Source organism: Chionomys nivalis, chromosome 1, assembly GCF_950005125.1.
Source record: "Chionomys nivalis chromosome 1, mChiNiv1.1, whole genome shotgun sequence".
Taxonomy (NCBI): Eukaryota; Metazoa; Chordata; class Mammalia; order Rodentia; family Cricetidae; genus Chionomys; species Chionomys nivalis.
Genome location: NC_080086.1, coordinates 179,538,620 through 179,556,699, shown reverse-complemented (window position 1 = coordinate 179,556,699; position 18,080 = coordinate 179,538,620). Strand labels below are relative to the sequence as shown.

Sequence of the window (18,080 nt, the reverse complement as noted above, 5' to 3'; positions counted from 1 at the left end):
TAAGCCTTCTATTCATCAAGGGGCATTTTAAGTGGAGAACAAATAAAGAAGATTACAAAGCTGTGCATATCCACACAAGGCTGAAAAAGTGGTTCATGTAGCATTACCTGGGTGAGGGTCTGTGTAATCCACAGTGTATCCTTCAAGTTGCATTAATTCCTGTGGTTCAGACTTCTTTTCTCTGTAACTGCACATAGCGAAGGTGTACTGGCTAACCTGCTCAGTGGAAACAGAAAGGTGGGGATAAAGAAAATAAATTGTTTTCAGTTAAAAAAAAGAAAATAATAATCAAATTTAACTTTTAGTTTTTCTTTACCGAGACTTCTCTCCAAGCAGAAACATGTAATTTGCATGTAAATTATTCTGTATTAGCATTTCTCGACACCCAGCTCTGAGTCTGAAACACCTTTCGTAGGTCAGCTGGCATCCATGATGAGGATGATGAGGATGGTGTACTGTTTCCCTGCCAGATATACTTACGTAGGAGACGGAAAACCAACCAGCCAGATGTGATACTACTTCACATTCACTCTTGCCATATATTCACAGATCTGTACGCAGCTCCTTTTGGTTCCTAACTAAGCATGAACAGCAAACAGATCTCCAGCTTTCCACAGTTACATAGGCACTATATATCAATCACATCTGTCTTAGTAAGAAAACTCTCAAACATTGTCTTTGTTTTATCCTAATCTGGTCTTGATTACAGCAAACTGATTACTCCTAATCCACTACTAACTCCAGAGTTCATCTTTATCTGTATTTCCATCTCATTCTGGTGCTATTAGTATGTTAGCATTTAGTAACAGGATACTCCACTGTTAAAATATATATAATCGTATACATTAAATATCAATTTATATTTTATTAATATTACATTTCTCTAATATTAAGTACTTCTGTTTATTTGTTTTCTTGCTGTTCACTGATTCTTGAATCTCATTTCATCATTTTGAATTTAGTTCCCTCCTTTAATAGAAGCTTTTGTGTTCTTATTCATAAATGACAGTCTGCTTTCTACTCCGGCAATCCTATCAGCATTTTGAAGGTAATATTCCATTTTTAAAGGGTTATGTGTCCATGCTGAAAACTTTGGCGAAACTTCAATTGTATTCTCTTTATACTCAATCCTCCTCCTTTGAGGCTGTTCTTAAATGTTCTCTCCATCTTTGGTGCTGTCATGATGGTCAGTTGGTAAATGTGCTTGGCATCAAGACTAACATGACTTGAGTTTGACCCCTAAGACTCACACAGTGGTAGAGAGCAGACTCCAGCAGGCTGTCCTTTATTTCTATGCAGACTCAGTGATAACCACACACATACATAGGCAAATAAACAGACAATGTAACAAAAAGGTTGTTTTCCTCTCCACTCACTATAGTTTCCCTGTGAACTCTTTGGGAGTGACAAGCATATCCTAGTTAGGATCCTGTGTCTCTTCTCTTGAATCATTTCAGGCAATATCAACTTTAGGTCTTATCACTTCTAAACATTGATTTTGTCCAATTTTTGTTCTATTTTTCTTTCTTTCAATTTTATAAAAAAGTATCCTGGACCTTACATTCTTTTCTATATACCCTTTAACCAATTACCTATTTCCTTTTTCTCCATCTGTCCATTTTGGATTGTAGTTAATTTCTTTAGAGTCCTATAAATAGTTGCGTTTGTGATCTTTATTGTAGTTTATTTTCATTTTTATTATAGATTCCTTCAATTTACTGTTTAACCTCCCCTTCTGTAAGATTCGCATCTCAGGGTCTGTATTTTTAAGGTATTTAAGTTCCACCTTTGGAAAGTGCCGGATTTAAATCCCTTGTTTGGTTTCCACAGTGTGATGTTCTGTTCTTACGTTGTGGGTTCTTTTATTAAGTTTGTGAGACAGTTTAGAAATAAAAACAACCTAAATAAAACTGTTCTATAGTTTATGTATGTAATAGTTTAATGGCTGAAGTCCTTAAGGATAAAAACAATCAGTTTAGTTTCATAATGTTAGATCATTAGCTATTATTCAATATAACTTTCTCTGTGGATATTCTATGACGCCTGAGTAAATAACTGATATCTCCATGTTCTTTATTCTAGATGTCCCAGGGTTAAGACCAGGCTAGAGTATTTTATATAATTTTTGCATTTATTTTATTTTTAGTTATATGCTGCCCTCCCTCTCTGTGTATGAGTGTATGCGAGTTACATGAACATGACATGAACGCAGGTAAGGAACCTTCCATGGAGCTGGAGTTGTAGGTGATTGTGAGCCACCTGACTCGGGAGCTGGGAGATGAGAACCTGGGCCCTCTGCAGTGCAATGAATTTTTCAAACCCGAGCTAGCTCTTCACAGCCTCTTCATTTCTTACCTTTGATATTTCATTTATATTTAATACAACAAAGATATTGAAGGCAAGTTAATAGAAATTTTGAAGGCTAATTTTTGTACACATTTAGACACTAAGTACAAACACAAGTTTATAAGGCTGGGGGTAGATTATTGTCTTGGTTCATCATTTCATTGGATGTTTTTCTAATTTACTTATGATCTATATTTTAAATTCTGTCTCTGGATATATCTCAATTATGACTTTCTCTGATTAGACAATATAAATACCAGCTTAATCCCACACTCCAGCTGCCACTGCAGCCACAGACCTAATTCATATGGAAGCTTACATATTTTGTTTTTGATGTCTGGCTCCCCGGTTTTTTTATAATTCAGCTTAGCATATAAGAAGATGAATAATATATACAATCCAGTACTTCTAGGTGTTGGACAAGAAAATATTTATCTCCTAGAACTGGAGACTGAACCCAGGGTCTTGAATTTGTTAGGCACACATTCTACCAACAGGTTCCATTCCTAACCCTTGTTTCTATGACAAAAGATCATAGCATAGCCTGGTAGTGAATTTAATAATCCTCCTGCTTCAGCCTCCCCAGTTATTGAATAATAGGAATGTGCCATCATGGTCATCTCAAAATAGAACTGTTAGTATTACAACTAGACCACACTACCAAATTAAATACCTTAGCCAGGACTGTAATTACCTCCATCCCATGGACTTGCTGATTAAGAGATCTAATTTCTGTCTTTGAGATACGAACTTAAGAGACATCAAATGCCAACTTGACATTCCAGACATTAAAAACAATTACAGTGCTGGGTCCAGTATATAAAATAGAGCAAAATGTGTCCAACTTGTCTTAGGGGTAAGTTATTGTAATTAGATGTTAAGGGCTTTGGCAATCAATGCTTTAACAATAAATTAGTAACAAAATAAAAGATTATTTTCAGCATATAATTAATAAGTCTTGCATCTCCATCCCTTATTTGAGAGACTTTAAAACCATAATAAGAGGAGTTCCCTGGCACATCACTGCCGTAATAATCTGAAACCTGCTGAGAGAGAGATGAAGAACACAGGAGGGTCTGTCTTCTCTACACAGCTGGCACACACCTCCAGCAGTTACGAACAGAATATCACTGGGTGAAGTACTCCAGACACACTACTCATCTTGCCCACTTCAATCATTCCTTCACCCGAACTCCCATGTAGGAGAACATTAACTTTATCTTAAAAAATTCTTTCTATTTCTCAATCTAAACCCCTTACATTTCCCCCTAAGATCTTTAATACTGGTCTCCATTGGTTTTCTAACTGTATGACCTTGCCTTCTGTCTCCTTCTCAATGACACAACTTCATTGACACAGCTGAAATCTCTGCCCACGTCTACATGGAAGTTATTTAATTTAAATTAAAAATGTTCTATTCTACAATATTTGAAAGTGCAATACTTTGGAGAGTATAAACTATAATTTTTATCTTGTTTTAAAAACAAGTAGCACAAATAGTTCTTCCGACCATATGACATAAACTTCTTCCTTCCCTGTCCTCTGTCTAACATCTTCCATGCCCCCCTTAGTCCTTCTAAAATCCATAACCTCTTATTCTTTATTATTATTGTTCCAGATTCCCTCACAATGTATAAAAACAACCTGTTAAGTTTACTTAGTATTATACATACATGTTTAGGGTTAACCTTTTGTGATTGGCTATCTAACCAATCAAGGCTTATTTCTGAAGAAGACAAACTCTCCCTCTCAGTAACCATTAATTGCTTTAGCTGTTCATCTACGGGGAGAACCTTTTGAGAATTCCCCTACCCACATTGGCATGTCAATTGGTGTTGTCATTTTTTTAGGTCTTGGTTAAGTAAGTTTCTCAGTTAAGCTGTACCATTTTCAAAAGCTAGCACTATGAAGATTTAGGAAACAAAATTAAAGAAAGAATAAAACCCAGACTTGGAAAACAGCTAGTTAATGTGTGATTACTAACACAACAAAACAAATGTGTTTGTATTATTCATTTTACATCTATATGTGTACGTGTGCTTGATTGTTTGTTATATACACAACATACATACAGTATCTGAAGAAGCCAGAAAAGGGAACTGGATTCCTTGAACTGGAATTACAGGTGGCTGTGAGCCAGAATATGCAGATGCCAGAGACAGAACCCAACTCCTTTCCAAGAGCAGCAACTGCTCTTAACTGCCAAGCTTTCTCTTCAGCCCTGAAAAAGCTATTTTTAACTTCTTAAAAACATATGTAATCCATGAGAAATAAACCATTTTTATAGAATTTACCATGTAGAGAAAAAGAGAATGTTAAACATTGGAAGGCATTGTGAACTAAAAATAGGGTAGAAAGATAGTATTTTAATTATAAAGGATTGCAATGTATAGAAAAATAAACTCTATTGAGTTTGAATATACATTTTCCCTTGTAGTATGACTGGAGCTATTAGAATTACATTTATTTTTATGGTAGTGGTATCTTAACATTCTACTGAACCAATATCAGCAAATATTGACCCAATGAATAAAAAGTTATTTTAGCATTAAATACTTAGTGCATTTTTTAATTAATTTATTTATTAAAGATTTCTGCCTCCTCCCCACCACCGCCTCCCATTTCCCTCCCCTTCCCCCAATCAAGTCCCCCTCCCTTGTCAGCCCTAAGAGCAATCAGGGTTCCCTGCCCTGTGGGAAGTCCAAGGACCACCCACCTCCATCCAGACCTAGTAAGGTGAGCATCCAAACTGCCTAGGCTCCCACAAAGACAGTATGTGCAGTAGGATCAAAATCCCATTGCCATTGTTCTTGAGTTCTCAGTAGTCCTCATTGTCCATTATGTTCAGCAAGTCCGGTTTTATCCCATGCTTTTTCAGACCCAGGCCAGCTGGCCTTGGTGAGGTCCCGACAGAACATCCCCATTGTCTCAGTGTGTGGGTACACCCCTCGCGGTCCTGAGTTCCTTGCTCGTGCTCTCTCTCCTTCTGCTCCTGATTTGGACCTTGAGATTTCAGTCCGGTGCTCCAATGTGGGTCTCTGTCTCTGTCTCCTTTCATCGCCTGATGAAGGTTAATATTCAGGAGGATGCCTATATGTTTTTCTTTGGGTTCACCTTCTTATTTAGCTTCTCTAGGATCATGAATTATAGGCTCAATGTCCTTTATTTATGGCTAGAAACCAAATATGAGTGAGTACATCCCATGTTCCTCTTTTTGGGTCTAGCTTACCTCACTCAGGATAGTGTTTTCTATTTCCATCCATTTGCATGCAAAATTCGAGAAGTCATTATTTTTTACTGCTGAGTAGTACTCTAATATGTATATATTCCACACTTTCTTCATCCATTCTTCCATTGAAGGGCATCTAGGTTGTTTCCAGGTTCTGGCTATTACATGAAATGCTGCTATGAACATAGTTGAGCATATACTTTTGTTGTATGATAGGGCATCTCTTGGGTATATTCGCAAGAGTGGTATTGCTGGGTCCAGGGGTAGGAAGTGAAAGATCTATTTGACAAGAACTTTAAGTCTTTGAAGAAAGAAATTGAAGAGGACACCAGAAAATGGAAGGATCTCCCTTGCTCTTGGACTGGGAGGATCAACATAGTAAAAATGGGAATTCCACCAAAAGCAATCTATAAATTCAATGCAATCCCCATCAAAATCCCATCAAAATTCTTCACAGATCTGGAGAAGACAATAATCAACTTTATATAGAAAAACAAAAAAACCCAGGATAGCCAAAACAATCTTATACAATAAAGGATCGTCTGGAGGCATTATCATCCCTGACTTCAAACTCTGTTACAGAACTACAGTATTGAAAACAGCTTGGTATTGACATAAAAACAGAGAAGTCGACCTATGGAATCGAATAGAAGACCCGGACTTTAACCCACAAACCTATGAACACCTGATTTTCGATAAAGGAGCTAGAAGTATACAATGGAAAAAAGAAGCATCTTCAACAAATTGTGCTGGCAAAACTGGATGTCAATCTGTAGAAGAATGAAAATAGATCCATATCTATCACCATGCACAAAACTCAAGTCCACATGGATTAAAGACTTCAATATCAGTCTGAACACACTGAACCTGATAGAAGAAAAAGTGGGAAGTACTCTACAACACATGGGCACAGGAGACCACTTCCTACATATAACCCCAGCAACACAGACATTAAGGGCATCATTAAATAAATGGGACCTCCTCAGACTGAAAAGCTTCTGTAAAGCAAAGGACACTGTCACTAAGACAAAAAGGCAACCCACTGACTGGGAGAAGATCTTCACCAACCCTGCAACAGACAAAGGTCTGATCTCCAAAATATATAAAGAACTCAAGAAACTAGACATGAAAATGCTAATCAACCCACTGAGCTGAACAGAGAATTCTCAACAGAAGAAGTTCAAATGGCCAAATGACACTTAAGGTCATGCTCAACTTCCTTAGCAATCAGGGAAATGCAAATCAAGACAACTTTAAGATACCATCTTACACCTGTCAGAATGGCTAAAATAAAAAACACCAATGATAGCCTTTGCTGGAGAGGTTGTGGAGAAAGGGGTACACTCACCCATTGCTGGTGGGAATGCAAACTTGTACAACCACTTTGGAAAGCAGTGTGGCGGTTTCTCAGGAAATTCGGGATCAACCTACTTAGCACATTTTGATGATGTAGTAAGAATTTGAAGAGAATACTTTTGCAACTCAGACATCAGGATATTCTGAGGATTTGCAGCTCACTAAATAAGGAAGAGTTGATCTGAGAGCTAAAATTTATTGAAAAAAATTATACAATTATTTTTTAAAATAAGCTGTATACCTATAATTCATATGGTAGGAGAATTATGAGTTCTAGGTCAACTGGAACAAAATAGTAAAACATTTGCTCAACAAAACATGACAAAGAAAAAACAAAATTGGAATCTGCTGTAACATAGTAGTTCTAAGAAATGTTTGATGAGGTCACTATGTAAGATAGCCCTGAACTACTATCAAAGACAAACAAGAGTACTGAAGAGAAAAGTGAATTAAGTAATAAGTCAAGATTATTTATCTCTTTATTAGTCAAGTATGTATGTAATTTCAATATCCAGGAGGCTAAGGCAAAGGTCAGCCTGGGTTATAGATTAAGATCTACTCCTAAAACCAAATAAAGCCAAACACCACAAATATGTCCCTCATCCCATTAAAAACAAACAAACAAACAAAACAAAACAAAACAAAAAAAACAGTGAAGTAACTTTGGGTAGTGAATTCTTCAGCAGAAAATAAAGAATAGTAATAAAAGGTAGAGCATTGGGTGCTATGAACACAGGGGTTGGGTACTATGAACACACAGGGATTGGATGTTATGAATACAGAGGGTTTGGATGCTGTGAACTCACAGGGATTGGATGCTGTGAACACACAGGGATTGGATGCTGTGAACACACAGGGATTGGATGCTGTGAACTCACAGGGATTGGATGCTGTGAACACACAGGGATTGGATGTTGTGAGCACAAAGGGATTGGATGCTATGAACACATCAGGGATAATTGACTCTCCTCTGCCTTCTGCCTCCTTACTTGTTACTCCTCTTCTCTCTTTTGGTCTTTCCCCCATTCCGTGGGCTGATTCTGACCATATCATTATGGGTAAAGCAAGAGCGCATGACTTTGGCGTTGAGGATGTTAATTGAAAGCCCTTACAAATGAATAATAAATTGACAGAGACATGAAAAAATGGACATGAACCTAAATGCAGTTTTAAATACTATGTTGCTCTATTTCTAGTAAAATTATTCTGGGTAATTGTACTATAAATGATAAGATATTGTTTTATTACAAATCAAAACATTGTTTTTCCAAAGGATTTTTACAAATAATGTTTATATGTTTACATTGTTATCTGTTAAAGTATGCAGACTTGATATATATAAACCACCAAAAGAGTGAAAATTTTATCATTTAAGAACTAGATCTTAAAAAATGTCAGTAGATAGCCAAAGGGGCAAAAAGTGATGTTATTTATTCTTTATGTAAATTGGAAAATAGGCCCAGGTCCTGTTGATGTTTAGGTTAAAAATTTTTTTTCTAGCTGGATTCAAATAATAAATCACACTTTAACAGCAGGTCATACGAAGTCTCAAGTACCAATCAAAGGATCTTTAAAGAAACTGAAGGCAAAAAACACAAATTCCAGCTTTAGAGGAATGAGTACATTTCTAGAACATGGTCACAAAATGATGAAATCTTAAAAGGCTTGCTTAATTTATGTTTTACCTAAACATCTCAAAAACTACCCAATAGATTCAAAATCCCTTCTAGTAACTGGGCCCATAGGTACAAGGAAGAGTACAGATGGGAGAGTAACAGAATACCAACGGTGAACAGAGTTGTCACTAACAGTGCGGAAACCTGACCCACAGAACAACTGAGAGCCTGCAATTAGGCTTTGGGAAGATCCTGGCTCCAGCAGTAATGAACCTACTAGTAGTAGACTCTGAGTCACAATTTACTTTTTTGGTTCAATAATGTGATGCACACTTCACAATCCATTTGCTTACTCTAGAATTCCAAGAGCTCCGACTTTACATGTTTATTTTACAAGGTCATGCTATGTCACATTCATAAGGCCGATTCAACAAGCCATCTATGTGTGCATTCAGGTGGTAACACTATGGGAGCTACTGTTTGCCAAGGAGGGCCCAGAACACGTGGGACTCTGCTGCAAGGTCATCTGCAGGAGCCAGAGGTTGCCCTGCTCCATTCTCAGCCGGAAGCAACCCAACAGCATCTGCTCACTCTGCACTGTAGCAATGAGGCAAGGGATTATTTACACAGAAACATGGAAGTCTGACCCAGTCTGGTCAAGTATTTGTTTTTCTCATAAGCTTCCTGGTGTATTACTGAACAAAGCTCACCTAATTTACTATATTAAAACAGAAAAAAAAATCCCTGCAGCAATCATAAACATTTAATATTCTTTACTCAGTCCACTTGTAATGAGTCCAACAAGAATAGATTTGTTGGGAATTGGGGGAGACAGACAGACTTTAATCTGAGGACAGCATTAAGTCTGGTTTTAGCATCATTACTTTTGACAGGGCACTTTTACCTGATGGTTGTGGCCCCACATGGGATCCATATCTGAGATAGGAAACCTCCTATTTTGCCCTTTGTTCTTAATTGCCAACCTGCTTGCCACCTGCCCATATGCACACATGTAGGTGCTAACGAAGAGATCTGAGAGACCACAGCATCCAGGTTCGTATGTGTATTACTACTGTAGGGATCGTGTTAACGGCTGGCAGCTTAGCAACTGCTGCCATCTCATTTCAGTAAGATTAAGTCTTTTAAAATCCTTAGCTGGAGATATTCTTGGCAGAGGGCAAAGGTGCTCCAGGAGTTATTTTAAAAAAGAAAAAAAAAAAAAACCCAGAGCTTAATTTAATCAAGGAAAATGAATACATCTTCAAGATACTGACAGATTTGAGTTGAATATATATATTATGATTATCTGTCTTGGCCAAATGGCATAGAGAGATATAACAATCATGTGAAAATTCCTTCAAAAAAAAAAAAAAAGGGCAGCCTTGTTACCCAAATGCTTAGTGTGATCTGCACATACTCATTTACTTAACAAATACGTAGTCTCTTTCTACCTATGTTTGATAGAGTGCTAAGTAGATACTCTAGAAAGGGTATACAGATTAAAAACTTAAATGTATCCATAAAACACTTTAACTGGAGACAAATGTTCCAGAAAAATTAAAACAGAGAGCTGTGACAAAGAGTTGGGATTTTAAATTCCATGAGTGGATAAGACACATTTGAACAGGCAACATTTGACGTGAAAACTAAATTAGCCGGTAGAAAGAACAAGCCCTGGAAAAGAGAAAGCAAGTGCATATGTTTGCAGGGAAGTATAGGAGTTGTCAAACCATCTGAGGGAAAGCAGGGGACTTCCTCTAAAGTTGCAGAGGCACTGAAATCTCACAAAACTTATATTTTTAGGCAGCACTGGAAAGGGGTCCGGAGACCTGGAAGATGCCAAACCTTTAGCTTGGCAGCAGTGATGCTGGATTTTAGAACGGTAGGTGCTGATTCATGATAGGAAGCTAAGGACCAGAAATCCATAGAATCTTTGTCAGGTCATGGTTATTTATTATTCTAAGAGCCATGGCAGTCACTAGAAGGATTTAGGCAGAAGGGTATCTCTTTAAAAAATTTTCTAATAAGGCTAAATTTATTCAGTACCCTAGAGTAAAAGTTTTGATCATAAGCATTCAATAGTATAAAAAGTAAAAAAAAAAACAGGTCTGTAGATTTCTAATATATTAATACAAAGTACATCACAACATAGAGTACATCCCTGGCAGAGTGTGGAGGGGGAGAAGACAGTGGTTTAGGTCTAGTAATAAATACATAAACACAAAAGTGGAGATGATCTATCAAAGTATATTCTACCACCCACACTGCAGCCATAATGTACAAAAAATTCCCATGTCAAAGTAACATAGGAGAATGGTAATGGCTGGACTCTGTGCTGCTCAAGGGCTGTGGAGAGCTAACCCACTCACTGAGCAATCTGTGTATGTGGTGGTTTATACTAGGTAGGTTTTTCCCGAAAGGAAGAGACACACCATGTGTCTTAATGTGAGTTATGTGTCAAAAGGTTATTTGGGTACCATGAAGAAAAAGTTATAAAGAAAATGGGGAAGTGGAAGAGAAAGAGCAGGATGCTATTGTTGGGGCCCATGTGCAGATGATAGTGGTCTCAGCTAGTTTGGGGGCAGAGCGGATGGACATAAATGGTCATAAGTGGAACACTAGTTTTCACAATAAAAGAAGCAATACTTTATGATTGACATGGAAGTAAGAAAAAGAGAGGGATCAAAGACAGTCTCTATAACATTTCAGGGTATATCATAGAAATGTTTATGGCCACTATAACTTTTTTTAGATATTCTTTGGAAAGTTCTAATTACCAAATATGAAAGTTAGTTTGCAAATAAACTTACAATATTATTTTCCCCTAATATTTTGATCCAAATAAACTCCATAACAAATGGTTCTTTTTTCTTCATTAGTGAAAATGTATGCTTTGAAATATTGAGATTAAAATAAGGCAACTTAACAAAATGTTTGACTGTAAAAAAAAAGTGACAAGAAAAATAATAGCCAATATTTGGGAGGTCATTCAAAAATCATGAGTTCTTTTAATGCTTATAGTCATATTTAGCATTATAAGTATTGGGTCCTTAGACAGAGTATTTTCACATATATATAAAAGTTAATATATGAGGATTATATTTTTACCTTATCATTGTTTGTAGACAAAAACAAATTTCTAAGCAAGATAAAAAAGGTACAGTTTATGGATATGATCTTTTATTTAAAATAATAAAGTAGATAGATTTCTACCTGTTGACATGTGAGTGTTACATTTTAAAAAGAGAGCAAAGTAACTCACACATACACACAGAAAAAAAAGCCAATGACTGATTCTGTTAGAAATGGATACGTGCTTGTCTATGTACCTTCCAGCAATAGTTACTTGACTATTCTTGTGCAGGAGCCTGAGTAGGTGCTGTCTAGAAATGTTGATAGGGTCTTGATAAAGATTTGTTTTCCCATTTATTAAACACAACCCATACACAAATATTAAAGAACAACAAACAAAGTTCGGTGAATTGCAAGCTACTGCAAAAACACCTGCCTCCACTTGCTTCCTGTCTCAAAAAAGCCAAGCTCCTCCTTGCTCCACTTCTTCTCCCTGGTTTTGTCCCATCCAACCCTAAAAACCCCATCTCTCTGACTAAAATGCTCTTTTCAATCAGATAGCGAACCCATGAGAGAATTCCCATATTTCCCCCTTTTTGTCGAAGAAGAAAAAGTTTTAACTCTAACATAGTAAAACTATATAATAAGAATTATTATCAAGTATTGTCCAAATACAAAGGAAAGGTATTAACCTAAGCAAAACTGAAACTACATATAACAAGAAAAAATTTCAAGTAAGAGATACAGTTTCAAGGTCAAGTTCAATAGTAATTGACAAATTTATAGAGACTACTCCATTATCTGTCCTTTTCTGAAGAGTCTAAAGTTTGTAACTAGTACACTTTTTACCCAGGTTTAGGAGAACTATAACTGTAACTGTCTAGTCTTCAACTCCATCAAAGACACGAGAAGAAAATAATATTACCTGAGTAACCAGGAACTGCATAGCAAGTTACTTAAAAAATATGAGAAATGACAAAAACAGCTGGCTGTCTGGACAGTTACCCAAAGTTCCCAACATTGGGGCATTCATCTTTGCCATATAGGTCTAGAATATCTGACAGATATTTTTCAGAAGCAGGAAATTTTGAAGGACTTCCTACCCTGTCTTGGCATTTTGATAGTCACTTTCTTTTGTGTCCTTCTTGTCCAGTTTGAACAGCATAAGGTCAGCAATTGAGACAAGGGCAGTTTCTTGCCCACATGGCTGGCTTTTGCCACAAAGAAAGCAAACTCCATATGGAGGTTCTTCAGTGCCCACCATCCCATTTTTGAAGTATATTGGTGCTGCCAGGAACAAATGTGTCTCATATCAAGAAAAATTCAAGTTATTAAAACATTTTAAGTGTCATCTTCTGTATGTTTTGAAGTGTTTGAAGATTACCTATCTATCTAAAATATATCTCAGTATGAGCTTGAAAACATAACAAAGATAACTATAAGTTTGATAGTTATGGGTGACTATTAACCTATATTTCTTTTTTTTTGGTTTATGCAACTTTATTGAAGAAAAATAAATCAATTACTAGGAGAGCTATTAGTTGATCACTCATCCATTGACAACTCACATCATTTATTCAGTGCTATATTAAACAGTATTGGAAGATAGATTAACTAATAGCTCCAAGCCTCCTAACAATTTAAATGAAAATTACAAAATGCTTTGAGACCCTATTTTGGAATACAAAGGGTGTTTGACTTCCAATTTCCATTCTCTGTAGAACAAGAACAGGTCATTCCTTTATTGACATGCATAAAATACATCACATTTTCTGTTCTGCTGATGCTATAATTCAATACCAATTCTCCAGCCACATCAGTTATGAGCATAAAGTATATCATGTAACCTCAAATCTCTAACAGTGGAGGGTTTAAACAAGAATGGATGCGCTAGAATAATGCTTCCTTGGATGTGACAGCTGAGCATCCATCTCCCTCCCCCTCAGATGGTTTCTTCAGCAAGTTAGAGCAGTGAGGATTGGTTTAGTCTCATAACCAAGTTAGAGTGAAGACATTGGCCACATAATACACATGCTCCAGTTTTAAAAAAATTTCTGAATCTTGGGCAACTGTTCTCTTGTTAACTACTTTACAGTTTCTAAAAGCAGTTATTGTCCAAAGCTGGAAGAACTTAAGTCTTCTCAGATGAGCATGTGAATGAATGGAGGGAGGTAAACAAAAATAAAATTAAAAAAGATGAGGTCTGATAGGGGAGCAGCCGGATAAGAAAATCAAAAAAGGAACAGTAATTTAAAGTTTATTCCAGCTATAATGCAGGTTATTCTGACTTTAAGGTAGCATCACATGGCATACTTCTGAGTCCATTCCCGAGATATTCTGTTGTACTTATCTCTGTCTGTTTTATAGATCCGTGCAATCTCTGGCACTAGGGGGTCATCTGGGTTTGGATCACATAGCAGAGAACAAATGGATAAAAGAACTTTAGAAATAGTTAAAGCAGGAGACCACTGTGATCTTAGAATATCAAGACAAATGCTGCCATTACTGTTAATATTTGGATGATAAATTCTTGTTGTAAATGCAACCTTAGGTGGTTTGAAGGGGTAGTCTGTAGGAAAATGAATTGTCAAAAAGAATATACCACCTTGATATGGGCTGTCATTAGGTCCCATAATTGTGGCTTGCCAATGAAACATGTCATCTCCAACTGGACCTGCAGAACATTGTGCTTGAGGGTCACGGGCCAAATCACTAAGTTCCTTATTAATCCGTTTCAGTGCCATAGTCTGTGCTTTTCGCCGGGCTCCTCACTCTCCCGATGTGTACTCAAAGGTCCGGCCAAAACTCCTGATTATCCCGGTGGCGAGGAAGGTCTGTCTCCTCTTCTCACACTGGCTCTGCCAGACACAGGCGCCTTCTTACTAGACTGATCGGAGGTCGGGCAGGGAGGGCGGGAGACGGAGGCGGGTCATGGGCTGACGGGGAGGGTAGACGAGTGGCGGAAACCCTCAGACCCAGAGAAGCATCGAGAACCGGAAGGAGACCTTAGGAGGAAGGTAATGGAAGCGGCAGCTGCGCGGTTGAGGCCCCACGCCCCTCCCTCTTAACCTATATTTCTTAAGTATGCTAAATACTTTGTAAAGGTAACTTTCAAGTATTAGAAATTTACATTATATTATTAAATGAACTGCATAGGTACAAGAACTTAAACAAAATTAGAAACACATGTACAATGTGTTATAACAAATATAACCTTAAATTTGTGTTAATATACAAAAATCCATATAAATGTAAAATATTTAGGATTAGTATTTGCTTATTTGTTTAAAAGTAGATTCAATAATTTATCCTTTTATCCTATCATTTCTATCCCCCACCTTTTTTTTTCAAAATGAGAACTCTGAATCTAATCTCTTTTGTTCAGTCTTTTTTTCTGACTATACCCAATAACAGTTTGTAACCAATCCCCATATATGGTGACAACCATCCATAACAAAGTGAAAGACCAAAAACCACCCACCCAACCTTTTGCAAATGTGGGTATTGTGTTATTAAAATTACTTCCTGATATCTGGGGGCAATGGCATTTCTAGGGGTCCCTCAGGAAACTGAAGCAATGGTCAATTTGCAGAAGGGTTACCTATATCATTTGTTCCCAGTCTCTGAGTAATGGGAAAATGTAGGGCTTATCTGAAGTCCTGGCTGGAGTAGTGTATGGGGGTGCACCATCTCAGCTAGCTACTTGGGAATTGTCTTGAGCAGTTTATAGTCCAAATCCAATCTTTGGGTGGTGTTTATTAGTTTAGTAGCATTAGGGCAATCCAGGTGGAATCATTGTTGTAGGGTCCCACAATCCTTTTGGTGACTATAGAGGTTGCTGTGAGGAGTTTATTGTACTTTGTGGATAGCTTAAACATATTTAATGTCACAGGTTGTAAATCTTGGGGAGATTAAAGGATCATGATCTATTAAATACATCTAGGATACATAGTCCAGGCAACATTTACACATTTGGGGTCTTTGAAGGAGTTAATGACTAAATAATTAGACTAAAAGTTTTCCTTAGTTATAATAAAAGGCATATTAGGTCTAAAACTTTAGACTCACAAGGTTAGATAGATAACAGAATATTTTCTCTTATTTTGCCAAATATAAATGAACTGGATATTGTGACTATAATTCTTAATAACTTACTTAATAACTGTTTTGTTTTATGTAATTTTACTATGTTAAAGTTAAAACTTTTTAATTAGACATAAGGAGGGAAATGTTATGAAATAATCCTTTTATACACTGTAAAGATTTGTCACTTGGATTGGTTTAATAAAAACTTGACTGGCTGGTAGTAAGACAGGAAGTATAGGGAGGACAGCCATACACAGAGGAGGCTGAGAAGAAAGAGGGCAGAGTAAGAGGAGTCACCAGTGAGACACAGAGAGGAAACAGGATGTGCAAGATGAAAGAGAGGTAATGCCACATGGCAGAATATAGATTCAGAGAAATGGGTTAATTTAAGTTGTAAGAGCTAGTTAGTAATAAGCCTGAACTATCGGTTGAGCATTTATAATTATTATAAGACTCCATACTGGTTATTTGGGAACTGACAGGTGGTTCAGAGAAAAACTCTGCCTACAGGGTCTTTCATTTTCTACCACAAAAAACCATGTGTTCATATATTAAGTATGCCCAACTTAAATAGTCAGCAACAGAGCCACTATCCTGATCATTCTTGATGTGACAGCCATGCCTTTATTACTTCAAACTGTCTTGTTGTATAAGCAATCAAATGCTACTCTAAACTTAAACTGCAACCACCTTCATGTTCTATATGCACTAGTGTCATCTCAAATGCCTATGAGGAGTTAATTTCAGTAGGTCTTCCAAATACGCTGAGTCCTTCAAAAATCATTAGGCAAAGAGAGCCACTTATTTGGGTTTAAATAGAATACCAACATGTTCCCGAGAAACAGTATTTCTCATGTGCTTGCAGCGTGTTCTGATCATTGCCTGTGAACATCCTGTGCCAAGTCAGCTGATATGTAATTAACATTATGTCTTGATAGCCTGCTGTTGTTTGCAGCAACTTCAAGTCATGATTCTGACACATCGACAACAAGCAGTGAACACTTGACACAGGGCCAACACAGCATAGATGCCTACTTCAGTTTCCAGTGATGTCACACAGTCAGTCGTTTTCCTGACCCCGGGTCTCTTCAGGCTACCACTCTACGGTTACTTCTTTAATGCAGCAACACTGTTTTGTACCTTATGGCACTAATAGTCCCCAGTGATTTTTAAGATATCTGTTTATCTTCAGATGAACTGTGGTTGTATGCATCAATTTAATCTTAGCCATATGGAAGAGGAAATATGAGTTTTGCCTCTACTGTCAAACGGAACATGAATTGGTTGACGTCATCTCATGCTAGATTAATCCTTAGAACATTACATAATGCTCCCATATACACTTTATCTTATCTGCCCTGCAAGGGAAATAGTAACACATCCTCTGGCAGGCTTATTCTAAAGAGAAAAGAAGATCATATATTAAAAGTGCATTAGGCAAATGTGTGCCATAGGGTAATCACTTAGTAACAATCTGATTAAACACATAAAAGATATGTTAATGTGTAAGTGCCTCAGGAGAATTTAAATTTATCATAGAAATATACAATATCTTGTATATACAGCTATTTGAATAGATGTTAGAAAATTGTAAGAGAAATAATTCCACTTAGTTAAATAAAAAAACTATTTCAAATCAATGATGATTTACATCCTGAAGCAGATTACCTGAAGAGAAATTGTTTCAAAGAAATTCAATTCTTATTATAATATGAATTACAATATAATATCAAAAGTAGTTTATATCAGTTATGCTTTCTTAAATCATAATAAATGTTAAGACATTGGGGAAACATAAATATATGTAAGACAATTTAATTTTGGTAAAATTTCAAATATTTTCTTTGTAATTTTTCTTTTAACATGATCAAAAATTTACCTTTTTAAAATTCAGTCTCTTAGTTATTAAAATAGATTTATTACTAAAAATATACCAGGGTTAGAATATAAATGGGATTGCAACCTAAGTAGTAAGCTAAAAAAATACCTAACATTAACCGATAATTTGCTTTCTGGTTTTCTAGCTCTAATTTAAATTGACATTTTTGCCTCCAATTTTCATGTTTGTATGGGTCTTTGAAAAGTCTTTTCACCTCAGTGGCTCCTCAAGTGTTCACTTGGAATGATGACTTTTCAGCTGGCCAAACCTGACTCTCAATCAATTTTTATGAGGACAAATTCTTGGGCTGATGGCCGGGTCTCCAGCTACATCACTCACATAATCCACACTTGCACGTGGTGATGAGATTCACATTATCACTAGAGCACCATTGTGCCGATGGCAGCAGCAGAAACAGCAGGGAATACTGTGCTCCCTATGAAAAGCGACTCCTTCACCTTTCAATAACGCAGTCTGCAGGTATGGACCTACAAGC

At 36.7% G+C, this 18,080-nt stretch overlaps 2 protein-coding genes across 9 annotated transcripts in view; both read right to left on the bottom strand.

Annotated features, from left to right (window-relative positions):
• Cadps2 (calcium dependent secretion activator 2) overlaps positions 1–18,080 on the bottom strand; it is a 529,236-nt gene that overhangs the window by 165,954 nt on the left and 345,202 nt on the right. For all 8 annotated transcript variants that reach the window (XM_057791365.1, XM_057791395.1, XM_057791386.1 and 5 more), the window contains exon 10: positions 108–216. In XM_057791365.1, coding sequence (XP_057647348.1) covers positions 108–216 — 109 coding nt within the window. The remainder of the gene's footprint in view (positions 1–107; positions 217–18,080) is intronic.
• On the bottom strand, positions 13,108–14,491 carry LOC130888494 (ubiquitin-conjugating enzyme E2 D3-like). The gene has a single exon (XM_057791459.1). The coding sequence runs from the start codon at positions 14,361–14,363 to the stop codon at positions 13,920–13,922; it is 444 nt and encodes a 147-aa protein (XP_057647442.1). The 5' UTR covers positions 14,364–14,491; the 3' UTR covers positions 13,108–13,919.

Bases quoted from the DNA above. Each gene is read 5' to 3' on its own strand.
- LOC130888494 (XM_057791459.1), bottom strand. From the start codon at position 14,363: ATGGCACTGAAACGGATTAATAAGGAACTTAGTGATTTGGCCCGTGAC.